General features: G+C 36.9%; 1 protein-coding gene and 1 long non-coding RNA gene across 9 annotated transcripts in view; one reads left to right on the top strand and one right to left on the bottom strand.

The window, feature by feature from the left end:
• HMCN1 (hemicentin 1) overlaps positions 1 to 22,574 on the bottom strand; it is a 510,534-nt gene that overhangs the window by 246,736 nt on the left and 241,224 nt on the right. For all 8 annotated transcript variants that reach the window (XR_014247210.1, XM_082401086.1, XM_082401087.1 and 5 more), the window contains 4 exons: positions 22,332 to 22,445; positions 16,864 to 17,022; positions 3,865 to 4,059; positions 1,122 to 1,217 (listed from right to left, as the gene is read on the bottom strand). Coding sequence is in view for 7 of the 8 variants with exons in the window: in XM_082401086.1 (XP_082257212.1) it covers positions 1,122 to 1,217; positions 3,865 to 4,059; positions 16,864 to 17,022; positions 22,332 to 22,445 (564 nt within the window). In the remaining variant the exon portion in view is untranslated. The remainder of the gene's footprint in view (positions 1 to 1,121; positions 1,218 to 3,864; positions 4,060 to 16,863; positions 17,023 to 22,331; positions 22,446 to 22,574) is intronic.
• The window catches only part of LOC309633518, a 339,904-nt gene that overhangs the window by 32,967 nt on the left and 284,363 nt on the right, over positions 1 to 22,574 (top strand). The window lies entirely within an intron of this gene.

Below are 22,574 nucleotides of genomic sequence, written 5' to 3' on the forward strand. Positions count from 1 at the left end.
AAGGAAGGCAAATTCTTTTATAGGCAAAGATGACTACTAATTATGCTATTAGAAACTGAATTTTCAAGAACAAGATTTTTAAATGTACATGGGTATGAATTGGAAGATAGAGATAAAGGACCCTTCTAAGCAGAGGGAATGGCAAGAGGACAGGTAATAGCAAAGAAGTAGAGAAAGTAAAAAAGAATAAGTCTATGGCATGAAAGGGCAGAAAAGTCAAGCCAAGAAATTTGCAATGTATTCAAATGGAGAGTGACTGAAAGCATTGATAAATAGAAGAGTGGAATCATCAGAACCATTTTCAGGAAATATCACTCTGAGAACTTACTGGACAAGGGAAAATTGGAAGGGATGAGATTAGTGAGTAGGCTGTCATAAGAGCTCAGGCAAATAAAATGAGGTGGACTTAGATGGAAATGAGTGAAGTAATTCAACATAAATCAAAGCAAAATCTCTAAGAGAGTCTTCTTGGAAAATTTAAATACACGTAGATGAATTGAGGGAGATAGATAAAGAAAATTCTATAGAAGTGTATTAATGAAATTTAAAAATCACAATAAATGATGTAATAATTTAAACAATGTAGGACTAGTGCGTAAATAGAATTCCAAGGAATAGACATAAGATTATAAATTTAGCATGTGACCAAATGGGCATTTTACTCAGTGGGAAGAGAACATGCAATAAAAACATTAAAACAAATGTCTTACTACTTGGAAATAATGGATATTATATTCTTACTTCATATCATACACAGAAATAATTCCATGTGGACTAAAATAATAAGTGTAAAGAAAAGAACTAGAAAAGCACACCACCACCCTAACGCGTGTGTGTGTTGTATGTGTGTACTCATACTTAGACTTAAATGAATTTATTCAATTGACCTTCATTTCTTCAAATGGAAGATAAGGAGCTTGAAGATGATGATCTCTATTTTCCAGTTCTAACATCACGAAATATGAAATAGGGTGGGGAGAAGGAAGGCTAATGTGGTAATCAGATGTTTACCTGTTTTTTGTTTGTTTGTTTGTTTTTAATGGTACAGGCAAGAGATGAGGTACTAAGAGGAGTCTGATGTTTTCAAAAAGTGTGGTGTCTAAGTACTTAATTGATCTTACCAAGTCCTGTCACTGTTACTGTTGCCTGGGACTGGATCTTTCCAAACTGGTTTTCAGCTTCACAAATATATGTTCCTTTATCATTTGCCCATAAGTCTAAAAAGAAGAGATAATTTACCCATTCAACATCATCTGTGGAGCATTAACTATGTGTCAGGCACCATGCTTGTGATCTGGTAGTTCCCATTCTAGGGGAGGAGACATACCTTGAAAGCAACAATCATACCACAGTGTGACGACTGCTCTAATTTGAGCTTCAGACAATGAGCTATGGGGACACAGAGACAGAAGTGACTGATGGCACAAGGAGGAGTTCGGGAAGGATTCACATAGGAGGTAATACCTAAGCTGTACCTGAAACAGTAGGTAGAACAGAGGAAGGGCAGTCCAAGCCTAACAGGCTGCAAAGGCAAGAGCATGACTTGAAAAATCATGGTCTGTTCAAAGAATGGAAAGCTGCAGTACCACCCTGGGGGCATTTTGGAGGTTTGCAGGGGCAATTGCTTTCATTGGTCCAATGATCAGGGGAGTCCACTGGCAAAAACTAGGGAGAAAATGCATGGGGGGGATTCATGAAAGGAACAATATCCCAAGTTCACCAAGACTTTTGAAGGCCCCACTGGAAATTCATGGATGTGATGACTTTGTTTATAATTATTTGAGCCTACAACCTAATTCTGTATAAGTGGAAGAAAGAAAGAACTTTTGCAAGAATTGCCCGCCATTTCAGAAAATCACTTCACCAGCCTGGAGTTTCTGAGTCATCAATCCCATATTCCTGGATCAGTCTACATTTTAGCTCTCAAATTCATGGTGATGTACATAACGTGTATGCATATTGTATGAGCATTGCCAGAGTATTTATCTATTTAAATAAATATTATTTTAATAAAAATTACTTTCCTTTGTTTTCCTTTGTACTATATTTTGCAGGTTAAAATAATTTTTATTATGTAGGTTGATCAAATACATAGAATTTTCAGAATAATAAAAAGGATATTTATAAAATATTTAAAATTAAAGAGTGTGTTAGGGGATTAGGATGAGGATCGCTGGGTTACAGGCTGTGTGGGCATAGTCAGGAGCCTGAAGATGAAGAGGTAGCCTGGTGTCTTATAAAACAGTAAAGTTTTATCTTATGAGCAACTGGGGAGTCAAGAGAAGATTTTAAATAGGGGATTGATCGTCACCTTTGCAACTATCTTAACTAAAATAGGCACAGTTTAATCTATTGATAAGACGTTGACATAGCTTTCCATTATGAATAGTTCCATACTATCCCAAATAAAGAGCAGTGACCAAGTTTCTACTCTGTTAACCACATGCATATAACTGCAGAATTGCATCTGGTAAGCACAGACAGTGTTCACTCTCAAAATTAGCAAACATTCATTTGCCAAGGAAAGCTCAGCAAATCACCTGGTTCATAAGTTATACATTGTTTCTAACCAAGATAGTCTCCATATTATCAACTCGGGCTAATTTCTGTAGAAATACAAAATACCAGGGAGAGCTAAGTTTCTCATCATTAGTTTCCTTTTAGATGATTTAATTTGAACAACTGGGCAACCATCGGTGAATACACTGCCCTCCTTTATTCTTACTTTTCTTTCATTTTCGCTAACTGATTTGTTTTCAGGTCTCATTTGTTTCCCTCTGGGTTGTTTCTCATCACCACCATCACCCTACCTATATGACCCTCCCCATTCTTCCCTCCTGCTCCTGTCTCCTCATATCCTGCAGGGGAGCTGTTCTGAAACAATACTTTCACATGCCTTTTCGTGCCTTTGAAGCTTGGGGGTCTATTTTCTACCTCACCAACTACATTTCTTCACCTGCACGTTTCAGTTCCTGCACAATCTGACCCAATCTAAAGAGTAACTCTGGTAGGTACTTTTGTGACCATCCACTCAGACAGTAGATTGTAAAATGCCTGAGTGAGGAACCCCATATTTGACTTCTGTCTTCACCTAGCACAGAGCTGTAAGCACTTGTAATTAGACAGTTTAATTTGTATTGAAAGTTTAAGTGGTTAATGCACATTTAATTGTTAATAAACATGAAAATCACTTATTGGGGGCTTTCTACAAAATACCCTAAAAATGCAATTTTATTAAAAAAGTCAATTAATCATCTAAATGTTTTAACTCCTCTGGTGCCAGTATCCAAATAGTCTTAACAATATTTGAAAAAGTACTAAGTGTTTACAAATATCTGAATGCTTAATAGCTTACAGGTAAAAGTTTGGGATGATGGCATATTTGACTTTTTAAAAAATGTTTTGCTCCAGATAGATATAGCTTTTAATTAAAAATTTTTGATAGTGTATAGTGTCCCTATGCATGTGGTTATGTGTTCTTGGCCCAAAATAATTAACATTAACTAACTACTAGTAATATTTTACCTTTCTATACAACAGGTGGTACAAGAGTCAATAAAATGTGATTACTTATTCACCTACAGGCCCAGGAGACTCTATTTGCAATAAGAAACAGTGAGATATGAAGAAGTCATATTGCTTCATAAGTCTATATGATATAGTAATGACATAAAATTGAATAAAATGTTATTCATTTATGACAATTCCCAGATATGAGTTCAGTATTACTTTAAAATGAAACGCAACAAACACAAAATATGTTGGCACGATTAATTCACTATTTTAAACATAGCAACACCTATGTATAAAAAATGTATAATTTATATGTATATATTTGTATAAAATATATTTCCTTTAACCTACTTGAAATAAAGAGAGCTCCTGTTCTTAGTTGGCTGATGGAACTCACTGAAAAAGGTCTTGAGTAGATGGGCATGTTGTCTAACCTTCGCCATTTAACCTTTGGTTCTGGATAACCCTGGACATAGCAAGGTAATGTCACATTTGAGCCAATTTCCATAGACACATCAGCAGGTTCTTGTATAAAAACTGGAGGTGCTAGAAGATATTTAAAATGAAAAAAAGTGGTCATTGGTATAGTATACATGTGCATTAAATATAAATTAATTATTAAACTATCAACAGATTGAATTCAAATCAAATCATGGTTCATATAATATTATAAACATAGGCTTTAAGTATTCCTGTCTGCTATTGAAATAGATTTTTTTAATAAATGAATAGAGGCACAAAGAAGTTCAACTATTTCCTTAAAGTGATAAGATGGAAAGGGTGGGAATTTAAATCAAGATTTCCTTAACTAAAGGGAATCTTTCATTTTTGGAATTTGTTTTCAATTTTAGTTTACGCCATACTCCTCAAAACTTAAAATTTTTCCTACAAATAAGTCTGCCTTGCAACGAAATATTTTTGACACTTTCCAAAACTTACTTCTTTAGGCTGAATTTTTAAATAAACTAATTATATCAGAGTTCATTCTTCAATAGATCACCATATAACAAGGTAACAGTATTTAATCTTAAATTATATTCTTGGTGTATATCACATTCTTGCTTCTCAATATCTTTCACATTTTTTGTTTTTGCATTTTTGAGTTAAAGAAATTGAAGCTCGAGAATCAATAATTCAAATTAAAGTAACAGAATAGTATCTGATAAGTGGAGAATACGGAGTGCTTAATGTTAGAGCTAAGAAATGATTCAGAAATTATAAAATTATAGGTAAGAAGTCTACACTTATCTACATAATTTAGGTAACCACAGAAGCCAGGGGGAAAAAATCAGAGGTAACAGGCATACCCTGGAAAACAGAGGAATGCAATATAGGGAGGACGCTGTCAGAAAGCCCAAATAGATGAGGCTCTCAGTATGTCCCACGGAACTTATGAGTAATGATGTTTGAGGTAACAGGCAAGGAGAAATACATAAGATACTATTAGAAGTAATAGATGAAACCTGCTCGTGTAGGACTCTAAGAGGAAGTACCCTAGGGATGTCTCCTTGATAATGTCAAGATTAAACAATGGTTAGGAACTACAACAACCATCACTTATAGAGCCAGAGACTCTGTTAAGTCCTCTTCATTAATTACCTCATTTGATCTTCAAAATATCCCTATGAGGTAGGTACTGTTATTACCCTAATTTTATAAAACTGAGACAGAGATAGTTAATTTGCTAAGTGTCACATGGAGTTGAACAGTGGAACTAGGATTGAAAACCAGGTTGATCTGACTCCAAAGTCACAATTCTTTATCATTTTATCAGCCTTCCCTTTTCCATGGGTTCTTATAACTGCCCATACTCAAGCTGGTTATCAGGCTAGTAAGAATGGGTATGGAGATCACTTCTCTCCTTCTCAACAGGAATTCTGGGACTTGGATGTACAGCTGTCTCCCAAGTAGCATTAGTGCTTTATTAGCCTGGGTTAAACGACCTCCTTTAACTTTACAGCCACATTTTCGATCATTTCTCCACACAAATCTTATTCTCTGGACAATCAGAACTTACTCTTCTCCAGTCAAGGACTGACCTTTCTGAAATCAGCACCTGTGTTACCACCACCCCTTTCAAATGTGATGTCTGCTGTTGATCTCTGGCTACTGAAATACTGACAATTCTTGAAGGCAGTTCAAAAGGCCCTTCCTCAATGCCATCTCTTACCATCCTAAACGGATATGATTTCTTCCCTCTCTGAGCTTTCACAGAACTCACTCTACACCACCCTCATGGCAATGGCTAAATTCACCCTCTTACTAGACTATATGTTTGACTTTCCCCAGAGAATTTATATTTGTAACCACATTTTTACCTTTTATAGCAACTAACATGGTACTTTGTGCATTATACATGGCTGCTAGATATTTGTGAATGATTGAATCAATATTAAAACACTTCAACCATAACCTTGTGTGTGTGTGTGTGTGTGTGTGTGTGTGTGTGTGTGCATTAAGTGTATATGATGATAACAACACTGATCCAGTACATTTGAACTTGCATTTTTGAAGAAACATGGCAATTTCAGAAGTGCCATTGTTCGTTTTTTGAAACTACATAAAATAAAATTAAGTTAAATACTACAACTGAGCAATGTGTTTTTAAAAAGAAGTTATGTATCTGTGTTTAGATTTCTCTTACATATATGTGGGAATTTGACTAATAAAAAATAATAGGTAAAATAAACGTATTTAAGAAATAGCTTAGAAAGCAGCTGATTGTGTGCTTATCTTACGTATGTAAGGTCTAGTTACTTTTCTCTGGAGTGATACTAGTCATTTATTCCAGAGCCAGTTGCTTGTCTGAAACAGAGAGGTATAAAAATCCCAGAATATGTTAGGCTCAGAGTGTGAACAGGTCAATATGGAAATAAGACAGAAAATAAATTCCAGAAGAGCAAAAAGATATGCAGAAGCCTGGGATTGATCAAGTATTGGGGAGGAAACCAAGCTTAATAACATAAAGAACATAGACATCAGTGAAAATGGAGACAAAATGAGAATTTTCAGATGTAAGAAAGCCAAGAATAAACTAGATTTAAAAAGGATAGGGGGCAGAGTCAAGATGGCGTGTGGAAAGACACCAAGTTAGCATCTCCCCACAACTAGGGTGCCTGCCGGCGGCTGGCGAGGGGCCCTGACACCCGAGGAGACGGGAGGAACCCCCAAGTGAACCAGTAGTACGTGGGGGGACTGAGGGGGGAGAAGAAGTAGAGGCCAGACAGGATTGGCACCCCTGAGGCTGGGGAGATCAGGAGAGGCAGGTGGGAGGGGCCCTCCGGGAGGAGCAGGAGAGAAGCTAAGGGTGACTGCCCCACCCACTCAGGCCTGGGGAGCCTGCTGAGCTCCCAGGCAGGTCCCCTGCCCCCCAAGGCCTCCACGTCCCCTGGCCACATTGGTCCTGGGGGCATAAGAGGGAGGCTGGGGAGATCAGGAGAGGCAGGCAAGAGGGGCCCTCCAGACCAGAGAAGCAGGAGAGGAGAGGAGGGCATTTGCCCCACCCACTTGAGCCCAGGAAGCCTGCTGGGCTCCCAGGTGAGGTCCCCCACTCTCTGAGACCGGGGCCTAAGCCCCAGTCCCCCACAGCCCCCAGGGCCTATTCCAGCCCTGTGGGTCCTAAGCATAGGCGCTGCCCACCGCCCAAACCTCGCCCTTGCTTAGGTCTCACCTCCACAGCCAAGGCCTTTACCCCCCTTTTTTTTTCTTTTTTCTTTCTTTTTTTTTTTTCCTTTTCCCTTCTCTTTTTTACGATTGTGGTACTGATGTACCTTCCAGTTGTTGATTCATGTATATTTTTATTTTTATGTTCTTTCTAACATATCTGTTAGTTTCCTAGCCTAACTTTATTTTTCACTTTGTTATTGTTCTCTCTTTTTCTTTTCTTTTTTTTTTTGCCACCCCATGCGGCTTGTGAGATCTTGGTTCACGAGCCAGGGGTCGGGCTGAAGCTCCTGCAGTGTGAACTCCGAGTCTGAACCACTGGACTAACAGAGAATAGGGGTATTGCCTCAGACTCTAGGGAAAATTCATCGGAGTGAGGTCTCACAGAGGTTCTCATCTTAGCACCAAGACCCAGCTCTACCCAACAGCCTATAAGTTCCAGTGTTGGAAGCCTCAGGCCAAACAACCAGTAAGACAGGAACACAATCCCACCCATTTAAAAAAAAACAAAAAAACACATGAGATGGCAAAAAAATATGTCACAGCTGAAGAAGCAAGGTAAAAACCTACAAGACCAAATAAATGAAGAGGAAATAGGCAATCTAACTGAAAAAGAATTCAGAGTAATGATAGTAAAGATGATCCAGAATCTCAGAAATAGTATGGAGGCACGGACTGAGAAAATACAAGAAATGTTTAACAAAGATCTAGAAGAACTAAAGAACAAACAAACAGAGCTGAACAACACAATAACTGAAATGAAAAAAACACAGGAAGGAATCAATAACAGAATAACTGAGGCAGAAGAACGAATAAGTGAGCTAGAAGACAAAATGGTGGAAATAACTGCCGAGGAGTAGAATAAAGAAAAAAGAATGAAAAGAACTGAAGACAACCTTGGAGACCTCTGGGACGACACTAAACACACCAACATTCGAATTATAGGGGTCCCAGAAGAAGAAGAGAAAAAGAAAGGGTGTGAGAAAATATTTGAAGAGATTATAGTTGAAAACCTCCCTAACATGGGAAAGAAAATAGCCACCCCAGTCCAGGAAGCACAGAGAGTCCCATACAGGATAAACCCTAGGAAAAACACACCAAGACACATATTAATCAAACTAACAAAAATTAAATTCAAAGAAAACATATTAAAAACAGCAAGGGAAAAAAAAATAACATACAAAGGAATCCCCATAAGGTTATCAGCTGATTTTTCAGCAGAAACTCTGCAGGCCAGAGGGAGTGGAAGGATATACTTAAAGTGATGAAAGGGAAAAACCTACAACCAAGATTACTCTACCCAGCAAGGATCTCATTCCGATTCAACGGAGAAATCAAAAGCTTTTCAGACAAGCGAAAGCTAAGAGAATTCAGCACCACCAAATCAGGTTTACAACAAATGCTAAAGAAACTTCTCTAGGTGGGACACACAAGAGAAGAAAAAGACCCACAAAAACAAACCCAAAACAATTAAGAAAATGGTAATAGGAATATACATATTGATAATAACCTTGAATGTAAATGGAATAAATGTCCCAACCAAAAGACACAGACTGGCGGAATGGATACAAAAACAAGACCCATATATATGCTGTCTACAAGAGACCGACTTCAGACCTAGGGACACATACAGACTGAAAGTGAAAGGATGGAAAAAGATATTCTATGCAAATGGAAATCAAAAGAAAGCTGGAATAGAAATACTCATATCAGATAAAATAGACTTTAAAATAAAGACTGTTATACAAGATAAGGAGGGACACTACATAATGATCAAGGATCAATCCAAGAAGATATAACAATTATAAATGTCTATGCACCCAACATAGGAGCACCTCAATACATAAGGCAAATGTTAATAACCATGAAAGGAGAAATCGACAGTTAACACAATAATATTATGGGACTTTAACACCCCACTTACACCAATGGACAGATCATCCAAACAGAAAATAAATAAGGAAACACAAGCTTTAAATGACACAGTAGACCAGAAAGATTTAATTGATATTTATAGAATGTTCCACCCAAAAGTGGCAGAATACACTTTCTTCTCAAGTGCAGCCAGAACATTCTCCAGGATCACATCTTGGGTCAAAAATCAAGCGTTGGTAAATTTAAGAAAATTGAAATCATATCAAGCAACTTTTCTGACCACAACACTATGAGATGGAAACCAATTACAGGAAACAAACTGTAAAAACCATAAATACATGGAAGCTAAACAATACATTACTAAATAACCAAGAGATCACTGAAGAAATCAAAGAAGAAATAAAAAAATACATAGAAACAAATGACAATGAAAACACGATGACCCAAAAACTATAGGACACAGCAAAAACAGTTCTAAGAGAGAAGCTGATAGCAATTCAATCTCACCTCAAGAAACAAGAAAAACCTCAAATAAACAATATAACCGTACACTTAAAAAACTAGAGAAAGAAGAACAAAGAAAACCCAAAGTCAGTAGAAGGAAAGAACTCATAAAGATCAGAGAAGAAATAAATGAAATAGAAACTAAGAAAACAATAGCAAAGATCAATAAAACTAAAAGGAGTTTCTTTGAGAAGATAAACAAAATTGGTAAACTCTTAGCCAGACTCATCAAGAAAAAAAGGGAGAGGATGCAAATCAATAAAATTAGAAATGAAAAAGGAGAAATCACAACTCACACCACAGAAACACAAAAGATTATAAGAGACTACTACAAACAACTATATGCCAATAAAATGGACAACCACGAAGAAATGGACAAATTCTTGGAAACGTACAATTTTTCCAAGACTGAACCAGGAAGAATTAGAAAATATAAACAGACCTATCACAAGTAATGAAATTGAAACCATAATTAAAAATCTTCCAACAAACAAAGGTCCAGTACCAGATGGCTTCACAGGTGAATTCTATCAAGCACTTAGAGAAGAGCTAACACTGATCCTTCTCAAACTCTTCCAAAAAATTGCAGAGGGAGAAACACTCCCAAATTCATTCTACAAAGCCACCATCACCCTGATATCAAAACCAGAAAAAGATATCACAAAAAAAGAAAATTATCGACCAATATCACTGATGAAAATAGATACAAAAATCCTGAACAAAATACTAGCAAACAGAATCCAACAACACAATAAAAGGATCATACACCATAATCAAGTGGGATTTATCCCAGGGATGCAAGGATTCTTCAATATACACAAATCAATCAATGTGATACACCACACTAACAAATTAAGGAATAAAAACCATATGATCATCTCAATAGATGCAGAAAAAGCTTTTGACAAAATTCAGCACTCATTTACGATAAAAAACTCTCCAGAAAATGGGCATAGAGGGAACCCACCGCAACATAATACAGGCCATATGTGACAAACTCACAGTAAGCATCATACTCAATAGTGAAAAACTGAAAGCATTTCCTCTAAGATAAGGAACAAGACAAGGATGTCCACTCTTGCCACTCTTATTCAACATAGTTTTGGAAGCCATAGCCACAGCAATCAGAGAAGAAAAAGAAATTAAAGGAATACAAATTGGAAAAGAAGAAGTAAAACTGTCACTGTTTGCAGATGACATGATACTATACATAGAGAATCCTAAAGATGCCACCAGAAAACTGCTAGAGCTAATCAATGAATTTGGTAAAGTTGCAGGATACTAAATTATTGCACAGAAATCTCTTGCATTCCTAAACACTAATGATGAAAAATCTGAAAGAGAAATTAAGGAAACACTCCCATTTACCACTGCAACAAAAAGAATAAAATACCTAGGAATAAACCTACCTAGGGAGACAAAAGACCTGTATGCAGAAAACTATAAGACGCTGATGAAAGAAATTAAAGATGATACCAACAGATGGAGAGATATACCATGTTCTTGGATTGGAAGAGTCAATATTGTGAAAATGACTATACTACCCAGAGCAATCTACAGATTCAGTGCAATCCCTATCAAACTGCCAATGGCATTCTTCACAGAATTAGAACAAAAATTTTTACAACTTGTATGGAAGCACAAAAGACCCCGAAGAGCCACAGCAATCTTGAGAAAGAAAAATGGAGTTGGAGGAATCAGGCTTCCTGACTTCAAACTATACCACAAAGCTACAGTAATCAAGACAGTATGGTACTGGCACAAAAACAGAAATATAGATCAATATCTTGTACCTGATAGATCTATCAGGTACAAGATAGAATGCCCAGAGATAAACCCACGCACATATCAGCACCTAATTTACAACAAAGGAGGCAAGAACATACAATGGAGAAAAGACAGCCTCTTCAGCCTCTTCTAAGGGGTGCTGGGAAAACTGGACAGCTACATGTAAAAGAATGAAATTAGAACACTTCCTAACACCATACCCAAAAATAAACTCCAAATGGATCAAAGAGTTAAATGTAAGACCAGACACTATAAAACTCTTAGAGGAAAACACAGGAAAAATACTTTTTGACATAAACCACAGTAAGATCTTTTTTGACCCACCTCCTAGAGTAATGGAAATAGAAACACACAAAAAAACAAATGGGACTTAATTAAACTTAAAAGCTTTTGCACAGCAGACGAAACCATAAACAAGACAAAAAGACAACCCTTAGAACAGGAGAAAATATTTACAAATGAAACAACAGACAAATGATTAATCTCCAAAATTTACAAACAGCTCATGGAGCTCAATAACAAAAAAACAAACCATCCAGTTAAAAAATGGGCGGAAGACCTAAGTAGACATTTCACCAAGGAAGACATACAGATGGCCAAGAGGCACATGAAAAGATGCTCCACATCACTAATTATTAGAGAAACGCAAATGAAAACTACAATGTGGTATCACCTCACACCAGTTAGAATGGGCATCATCAGAATATCTACAAACAACAAATGCTGGAGAAGGCGTGGAGAAAAGGGAACCCTCTTGCACTGTTGGTGGGAATGTAAATTGATACAACCACTATGGAAAACAGTATGGAGGTTCCTTAAAAAACTAAAAATAGGACTACCATATGACCCAGCAATACCACTATTGGGCATATACCCTGAGAAAACCATAATTCAAAAAGAGACGTGTACCACAACATTCATCGCAGCTCTATTTACAATAGCCAGGACATGGAAGCAACCTAAGTGTCCATCAACAGATGAATGGATAAAGAATATGTGGCACATATATACAACAGAATAGTACTCAGCCATAAAAAGAAACAAAACTGAGTTATTTGTAGTGAGGTGGTTGGACCTAGAGTCTGTCATACAGAGTGAAGTCAGAAAGAGAAATACAAATACCGTATGCTAACACATAGATATATATATGGAATCTAAAAAAAAAAAAAATGGTACTGATGAACCTAGTTGCAGGGCAGGAATAAAGATGTAGACATAGAGAACGGACTTGAGGACATGGGGTGGGAGGGGGAAGCTGGGGCGAAGTGAGAGTAGCATCGAGATATATACACTACCGAATGTAAAATAGTTAGCTAGTGGGAAGCAGCAGCATAGCACAGGGAGGGAGATCAGCTCAGTGCTTTGCAATGACCTAGAGAGGTGGGATAGGGAGGATGGGAGGCAGGCTAAAGAGGGGAAATGGGGACATATGTATGCATATGGCTGATTCACTTTGTTGTACAACAGAGACTAACACAGTATTGTGAAGCAATTATACTCCAGTAAAGATCTATTTTAAAAAAAAAAGGGTAGGTGAAGCTCAAGTTGTGCCCATAAAACTCAATTAAGATGAGAGAAGTCACCAGTGGTGAAGAAGCTTTGGGAAGAGTGTCAGGCACGAGACAAGCACAAGGTCAGGGAATAAATGTACTGGTACCAGAAAACAAGGCAAATGAGAGTACCAGGCACTAGGTAAGCAGCCAGGATAGCATCAATGACAAGCAAACATCAAAATGAAGCAGCTCCTACCTCAAGCCAAGAAGCCTTTTAAGTACTTCCTACTCCTGAGTGTGGCCAATTCGGACTCCAAGTGAATTACATTGGGTGGATGGTAAACAGATTAACAAAACCAGTGGGAAAGGAAGCAGAAGTGATTATAGTACAAAATATGGAACTTGTGCAGAGGAGCTGCTTAGAGAAGTAGCTTAGGGAAGCTACAGCCCACCAGGTGGTTTCAAATCGCAGCTCCACTATTTCTTAGTCTATAAACTTGGAAAATTATTTTACCTCCCCCAGTTTAAATTTCCCCACGAACAAAAGGGCGATAACATATCCTATCTCACGTTGTTAAAAGAGAGAATCATTATTAATCATTTAGCATGTAGTAATCACCCAACTATAAACTATCAATGATCATAAATATTGTATAGTTAATTTATTAAATCATAGTTCTGGAGTTTAATGTATCTAATGTTAGTTTCAACTTTGGCTTCTGCATACAGTCTGTTGGATTTATTATGCTGGATCCTCTGTGATCCCCTAAATATTTGTGTGCAAGCACTTTGAGGACTGCACAGGGTTAAAGCACAGTACAGCTCTGTTGTCACTTACAGGTGGATACGGCTGTGTGCACACAGTATTTTGAAAATATAAAAGTTACAAACAGATTGATCATCTTGCTCTGACACCTATTCTATAAAATTATTCTAGTTCCTTTAGTGATAATTAAATCTATCCCCACTATGCAACTCTTGCATTAGATTAGTCAACCTGAGATTTTCTTTCCTAAAATGGCTGAACATACTGTTTTGGTTCTACCAAACCACAAAACATGAAACCACAGTCTAAGTCTAAAACATCACCCTCTGTGGTGTGGAATGCTGCAAATATAGTCACTACCAGGCCAACTTTTTGTTTGATGTAGCCAATCTTCTTCTCTTCCGAATGACACCCTTTTAAAAAAGGATGAAAAGCATTGGTAACATTCCCTGAACATTGACCTGAAATGTCCATAACGGAGACTCAGTACAAGAAGCTAGAACTCATGAGTAACATTAAATGGCCTTTTTATGATTATTTTTTGATCTAGTATTGTTTATGTGAAATAATAGGCCCACAAAAACAATCTGAAAGTCTAACTAGTTACATGATATGGATAAAAGCAAGTTTTTCTTCTTAAGTCATAATCTACTTAAATTTATGCCCAGTAGTTTTGGAACTCAAATGAATAATTTTATGCACCACTAATAGTAGTACTTAAATTGTCTCAAGCCCTTTTTTAAAAAAAATCAAGTTGAAACAGTGACTATCGTATTAAAAGCACAATGCTTAATCTTAAACGCTATACCACTATTATATATGCATTTCTATATTATTTTTCAAGACTCAAAGAATCAAAGTGACCATTCAGTTTGTAAAGTTAATATTCACCTATTTGATACATGTTCATTAAGCAGCTTTGGAGGAAAAGCAGTAACCGCTGACATACTGAATGCACATAGGCGATAATACCTCATTTCATCTTTACAACCAACCTATCAGGTAGGTACTGTTAAAAGTCAGGTAGAAAACCCAGTCCCTTTCTAGAGCTCATTCTCTTAAACACTATATAAATTCTAGGGAAAACTTGTTCTTTTGTTTGTTTGCTTTTAAACCTAATAGCAATAATCACAACTATCACTGCAACTGTGATTTGCACGGTGCTTGGCAGTTATATCCTCTGTCTACTAGGATATGTAACAATAGCCTTATGTGGACAGAAAAGGTCTAATCAAACTTTGTAAGCTACAATGATCAGAATTCTAATGGTGAATAAGGAAATAGTTAAGGCATAGCAGAAACATGAATGGCACTGATGTTAATATTAAGTTATTTGGCAACTTTTAACAGTGATCAAGGTTACAGTAAGCAAACAATAGAGTTTATGTAAGTAGTTCCATCAGGACAATTACTGGAATAAAAGTTAAGGAAGCCATTGTTTTAGAAAGGGTCATTGCGAGTGAAGATCTTGAATATGAGTGGAGATAAAACAAAATTCAGTTCAAGGAATAAGGGATAAATATAAAACTTTTGTTAGGATGTTTCCTATCTACTCCAAGTCACTTCAGCACAGACAGACCTAACCCTTATATGGTTTGTCACTAATCCGAAGAGAGAACCTGGAAAGTCCAGAAGCTAAAAAGATTTTTCAAGAAGACAGTAAGTAAGCAAAGAAACATGTAAGATGTTTAGATTTTCTACAGTCTTGGAGGGGTTGAGGGTGTCATTCCCTTTTTGCTGGGCTATTTCACTCTTCCTTCTAGAGCTAGACAACTCTACAAGAACATTGGGTGAATAGAAAATATCTGTGCAGGAAAGAGAGAGAAGCAAAACTAGAAAATGTTGAGAAGTGAAACTTTGTATATTTCTTGAAAACAAGAATTCTGTATCTAATCACCCTCTTCATTTGGGCCTTATATTTCTAAAAGCATTTCTTGTATTTTACACTCTGCTGGTAGATTCAGAGACCCTCCACCCAGAGATTCCAATCTTATTTCCAAGGCACTTCTCTTAATAACCACAGAGTTTAGTCACGGTTCAAACACATCTTACTGTGCCCTAGACAGATTCTACAGTGGTCTTTGTGGCCACTTTCAGCTTTGTTGATTCTACCCCAGGGGCATAATCACCAAGAATGCAGAGTGTTCACCAGACAGCCTAGGGGCTTGGGGATCATAAAAGATCCCAGCAGGAAAAAAATTTTAGTTTATATGAAATAAAATACGAAGCTTAGAGGGTCATGATTTTCATTTAAAGAACAAAGATAGTAGAACTAAAATGTTTTGTGTTAACTTTATTCTAAATAAAAAATGCATTTTCTTTATAGTTCTTAACTTTTGTTAAAAAAAAAACAGCTTTGGCATGAAAATCATCATGCATAAATGAAAATACAATTTAATGAAATGTCATATTTTATAAATTTAAGTGATGCAAACATTTGACTTATCTGTTAAAATTAAGCTGCCAGGGTCTTTTTCACATGAAACAAGCTCTGTTTTATTTCATGTGTTACCAAACTCTGTAATTTTATTTTTCAAGAAACATGAGATGAGACGGAGAGATGAAGAAGGAGGGAGGGCCAAACTTCTTGAGTAATCCGACTAAAGTTGTCATGCACATGCTGTATCATTCACATTGTGATTGACATTTATTTGTAGTTTGTACTTTGTTTTATACATAGAAGAGTCATTGCTAGTGAATTAAAAAAAAAAAAAGGTAAGATAACAATCTGCTACCTTTGCTGTCATCAACATCTCCAAATTATGGTCTAGGGCCAAAGTCTAAGTTTTGGCCTCCAGATGTTAATACTTAGGAATTTGGTGTCCAGATGGATGACTCCTGATAGGAAAATGTTTGGCAACAGATGATAGACCAGTGAAGCCTACAGTCTCTAAAATCAAACAACCTAGATTCAAATATCCAGGCTCTGTCCCTCCATAGCTCTTGACCCTGGTCAAGTTGCTTAGCCTTCTTAAGCTTCCATTTCCTTACCTATATAACAGAGAAAATTATAGTATCTTCCTCTTAAGATTGTTATGAGGGTTTAATGATATAATGCATATACAAGTTCTTAGCACAGTGCATGGTAAATAGGAAAAAACTTGGTATATGCTAACTACCATTATTATATTAATAATCTGAAATGCTCTCTAATTTTGCCATTCTGACAAATATTTCCACCAACTGCTTCAAAGTTATTAGTGTCAAAAAATACCAGGTCAATTTCAATACAAACTTGTCTATCAGAGACGGGATGCTTACAGCCAACATCCAGAGTTATCTTGCCAGTTGCTCTTCCGGCATCATTGACAGCAACACACGTATAATCACCAGCATCCAGATCTTGAGTTTCTTGAATCTTCAAAAGTCCCAAGAGAGGGTCAATAATGAGAAATGGTGAGGGCCTCAGCTCAAGATCCCCTAAGTCAAAACAAAGCGGAGAACGTTAAACAGTTAAATGTTTACATAGTTTGCTATTGATTTGATTGCAAAACTTCTGAAGAAAACGATTGTAAAGTTTTTAAATACAAGTGTCTTGCACAATGCAGACACTTAAACAATGTTTATGCAATGAAAGAATGAAGTGTTTCCTGGTAATGAGCTGATTTATTAGTCTGTATAATTCCACAGGCTAATCTATAGTCAAAAGTCAGGCCCTAAATGAATTATATACAAATATTTCCTACCGTATATGTACCTAAATGAGAACAAACTCTCTGAAGCTATGTTGGGGGACTAGGAAAGAGTGGCAGCTGTCACCGTGGCTGTGTTAGGTAAGAAGGGAATGGGAAGATGAAGGTTGAAATGAGGTTTCTACCATCTTTGTGGCAGGATGAATTTCAATGACCCAGGAAATGCTTCGGAGACTATGGCTGTTCTTAGTTTGGCTAATGACCAGGTTTCTGGTTTGCTGAATGTTCTCAGTCAGATTTTGTCTTGTGAAAGGTCTGAGCTGCCTGAGAGGATTCTAAGGATGGTTCGGGAAGTAGGAACCACAGCTGGCTAGAGAGGGTAGGGAAGAGCTTGCTGAGAGAAGAGAAAGAATGGATGAGGAACTCTTGACAATGGCCAGAGAGGAGTATTGTTATATAAATCTCCCAGGATACCTCTACTAAATCTGTATTAGGCATCAAAGTTCTTTAAGTTGGAGTTAGAGGAAGAGTTTTTTATTATGGAGTTTTTTGGAAGAAGCAGGCAGGGGATAAATGAGTGGAGGATGGAATCAGATATTGAGTTTGACATCGGTATGAGGGTGGAATGACCCAAGAAAGATGACTTATGTCTGGGTTGCCTGTCCCTGCAGTGCCTCAGATCCCCTGAGAACCATTTCTATTTGAAGGCAGGCAATGCCTCAACAAATCTCTAAGTTGGGTTAGCCTTTCCTTAGGCTTCCCTTCCTCCAAGGTTTCTCCTCATCGAAGAATGAATTTCACCAGGATGACAAATATCATAAAAAATTACCTAGTACTGATGTTTAAGTGGCAGCCTAGTGTCCGTATCTTTTTTGTTTGTTTTTGTAAAGGGTGATGTCAAACTCTTTGTGGGGATCCTAAAAAATTCCAGGAGGTTTAAGGGCCATTGCCTTAGGGTTTCACAGTATGCCCAGATGTCAAGTCTGAAGAGGTACTCTCCAAAATGCCATATACTAGCTTAGCCATGTGCCCTGGGACTAAGGACTGTGGAAGTAACTCCCTCAGCTTTCAACAGGCTAAAACCCCAGAGCTAGCAATTCTCTAGGACACTACATAAAGCAGCCACCAACAGACTCAGAGCAACAAACAATTCTCCTTTTGTTTTTATAATTTGGGGAGGAGAAGAGGTCAAAGGAGCCATAAATTTAAAAACAAAAAAATTACATTAGCAACTGTCAGTGCCAAAAATAAAGTATTTTTCAGCATTCCAACATTTAAAACCCCAATCATCCTTTTAAGCTTGCTACTGGATACCACGCGAGAATGAGAGAAGCGACTAAAGCCTTGTCTATGTGCCTCTGGGAAACTTTCATAAGTAAAAGCAGATGATGTTGACATAAACTTTCCTCCCTCTAGGGGAGGATGCAATGTGACCAAGCTGTTCATCAAGCATTAAAATGTTTGGACTAAAATGCATTTAGATTTTTGGATTTTACTTCTCCTTTATTTCTTCTGTATATGTCAGAGGACATAACAGGTTGAAATAAAGACTAAAAAGCTACTTTTTGCTAGTAGCTTTTTTTTTTTGTAAATAAAAGTGTTTAAGGAATAGCAGCAATGAAACAAAATATAAATTGGAAAACACTGGTTATATCAAGTTTGCATTTTGATCACATTTTGGTCATCTCTCTTGATTTCTACTGAACAATTAGTAATCAAATTACTGAGAAGCCACAGAGAAATACAGAACCTTGCGATGAAAATGATTGAGGGAGAATTTACTTTTAATATTAGATAAGATTAGAAGAATGTTTACACACATAGTAAAATATATAAACTTTGCTGACAATCTATTCTAGGATTGAACAATCATTACCATTAAGGAGGATTCTTTCTGCTTTAGTTTAAATTCAATTCTGGCCTCTGTGGATGCAAAGACTAACAGAGAGATCATTATCCATGACATAAGACCCTTTAAATTGTTGAAGGTTCTTTAGTGATTCTCAAAAATGTTTGTCTCAAGACCTTTTTATACTCTTAAAAATTATTGGGGACTTTAATGAATTTTTGTTTATGTGGATTATATTTGTACTTCACATTTTAGAAAGGAAACTGAAAAATTTTAAAACATATGTATTTAGTTTCTAATAACTCATGATATTTTAACATAAATGTATTTTATAAAAAAAAAATTTCCCTGAACAAGAGAAACTTAGTGAGAAAAGTGGCATTGTTTCACATTTTTGCAAACCTCTAGAATGTCTAGCTTAATAGAAGAGAGCTGAGTGGTCATTTTTGCTTCTGCATTCACTTTATTGGATATCACATATCATGTAGCTGAGATGAGTGTGAAAAAGCCAAATAACATCTTAGTATCAACAGGAAAATAATTTTGATCTCATGGATTCCCTGAAAAGAATTGTGGGGAACCTCCAGGGATTCCCAACTACACTTTAGCAACAACAGATCTAAAGAAACAAATTCAATTTCTTTACTATTTTACCAGAAATATTCTTTATACAACATTTTAATAGTGTCCCTGATTCTTCTTTGAACCCACTTTATGTTGCTCATTTCTTTTTAAAATTTATTTATTTATTTATTTATTTATTTATTTATTTATTTATTTTTGGTTGTGTCGGGTCTTCATTTCTGTGCGAGGGCTTTCTCCAGTTGTGGCAAGTGGGGGCCACTCTTCATCGCAGTGCACGGGCCTCTCACTATCACGGCCTCTCGTTGCAGAGCACAGGCTCTAGAGCGTAGGCTCAGTAGTTGTGGCTCACGGGCCTAGTTGCTCTGTGGCACGTGGGATCTTCCCAGACCAGGGCTCGAACCCGTGTCCCCTGCATTAGCAGGCAGATTCTCAACCACTGCGCCACCAGGGAAGCCCTATGTTGCTCATTTCTAAAATCTAAAATTTTGGGGGGCATTTGTATGTACGAAATTCCTTTTCTCAAATGGCCTGAATGAAATACAATTTATTAATGAATGATGGTTGCCAAGGGCTGCAGGGCAGGGGAAATGGGGAGCTGCTGTTCAACAGGCATAAAGTTTCAATCATACAAGATGAATAAGTTCTAGAGATTTGCCGTACAACAGTGCCTAGAGGTAACAATAGTGTACTGTTGCTTAAAAATTTGTTAAGAGGGTAGAGCTCGTGTGTTCTTACCATAAATAAAAAATAAACAAACGACCACCTACTTTATTCAATAAGAACTGCCTGGAAAAAAAGCTATGAAGAAAAAGTTATTCTTATGGTTAGGGAAAGAACTATTCTTTCCCCCTGTGGTTTCCATAAGGTAGGATCTTCCTAACCTTGTTGTTGCCTCATCCCCAGCAGAGGTGGCACAGAAAGGTCCAGCTGCCTCCTCGTCCCTTTCTTTTTGGAGCCAGTTTGCATGTAGAAGAGTTTGTCCCCTGGCTTTTCTCTTTATGATCCAGATTCTGCTTATGGAATAAATTGCCTGCCTGGGACTGGGAGAGGAAGTGATACTGGGGTTCAGGGCAGCTCTGCATATTGGTGATGAACATCAATCGAAGCAGGTCCTCCAACATGATGTGTCAGTGCTTAATGCCCACATGCTAGCTCTGTTGGTGCATAACTCGAACAGAGAAATGGGATATGATTTACTAGGCGCACTGAACTCCAATGTCTCTGGTTGAGAAAAGAAACTACTAGGCAGTCAATTCTAGAATCTTCCATGGTGGTAGCTGCACAGCTCCCTAACTCCTCATTCACCCCCCAAGCCATTTGTGGGACCAAAGCTGACATACAGACTATTCAGGAGAGTAGCACCTACTTGGGAGAATAAAAAACTTTCTCTCTGTGACTCAGCTATTTACAGGCAGAGAAATCAGCAGCTTCCATTACTTTAAAGATTTTTTTTATTATTAACATAAACTACTGATTGATATTTTTCTGGATTTATTTAATTAAGATGTGCGTTTGAAACTTTTATCTACTTCATTTGTAAGTTAAAGATTTAAGTTTTTCAAATAAGGAAAATTAGTTTTTGTTGACTGGAAATCTAATTAAGAAGCAAATAGAGAAATGCTTTCTTTTCAGAGAAAACACGAAGACTAAATCATTTAACATGGAAAACTATGAAAATGACATTATTTTCTAGTTTCCCTCCCTGTTTTTGATTTGTATTATTGAAAAGTATTTGTTTTCTACATAAAGCCTTTCCTTTTCACCTCGTGTTCCCTAAGAGTTTGAACCCGAGGTGAATTCACAATTTTGTAATTATGACATCAACCTGTTGCTATGGGAATGTCTGTGATTTAACAAACAGAATCATAACAATAGTGCTTTGTACTATTTAGCATTTTTCATCTGAAGATTAAAGAGTATTTTGCAAACAGCATCTCAATAATCCTAGCAACCTCCCTCTTAGGGTGTTTGTGGGGATTTTTCTTTCTCATAGATTGGAAAAACTGAGAGAAAAACAGAAGCAGGACATTTTATACAGATATCTGCTGTCAGCATTTGAGCCTAGACCAGGACCCAAGGACATTCTCACCACGGACAAGCAGCACATTATGGTTATTTTATTACAGAATCACAGAGGTAGAATCTTTATATCACAAATAGAGGCAGATAATTTCTATACTTGATATAAACAGCTGCCATGCAATGATGAAGCTGACCACAAAATACGTTTGTCTTTCAGTCAAATGTCATTCAACTGTAATTTTCGAGGTATGTCTTTATTTGAGCACTTTATAGAAAGCGTGCTAATTGTGAGAGCCTAAGCAAAGTCAACTGAAATAAGTGAAGCTATTTTAAACATTAACTGAGTATTCTTGGACAATTTTCTACAGGAAACAATCCTAAACTAATAAAGAGAATGTTCAGCTGGATTAGCAAAGGCGAAGTTTTCCTGCTTAGATTTTCACGGTCCTATAATCCACACCAGATGTCAAGTGCTGAAATTCAGAGTGCAGAATTTTGAACTATCGTCTCTAGTGAGACCATAAACACATTTTATGGGGCTGCTAAGTCACACACCAAAACAAATTTTTAACAAATCATTTTTATCTAAAAGAGAAAACAACACTAAGTGAACCGGACATGAACATACTTAAGAAATGTACCTTTGAACCATTTAACCTGAGGTGGAGGAACACCAGACGTTTTACATTCCATAACTGTTGTATCCCCAAGGGCAACCAAGAGCTCACTCTGAATTACGATCAACTTCGGGGCTTCTGAAAACAACAAACATGCAAATAATTAACGTCTAGCACAATGCCACTTACACCTTGTTTATGTTTACTAAATGAACCAATAAAAAAAAAAACTATTATTATTTATGTGCTTGTGGCTATCTCAGTTTT

The sequence above is a fragment of the Balaenoptera borealis genome, assembly GCF_965194805.1.
Source record: "Balaenoptera borealis genome assembly, chromosome: 1".
NCBI lineage: Eukaryota > Metazoa > Chordata > Mammalia > Artiodactyla > Balaenopteridae > Balaenoptera > Balaenoptera borealis.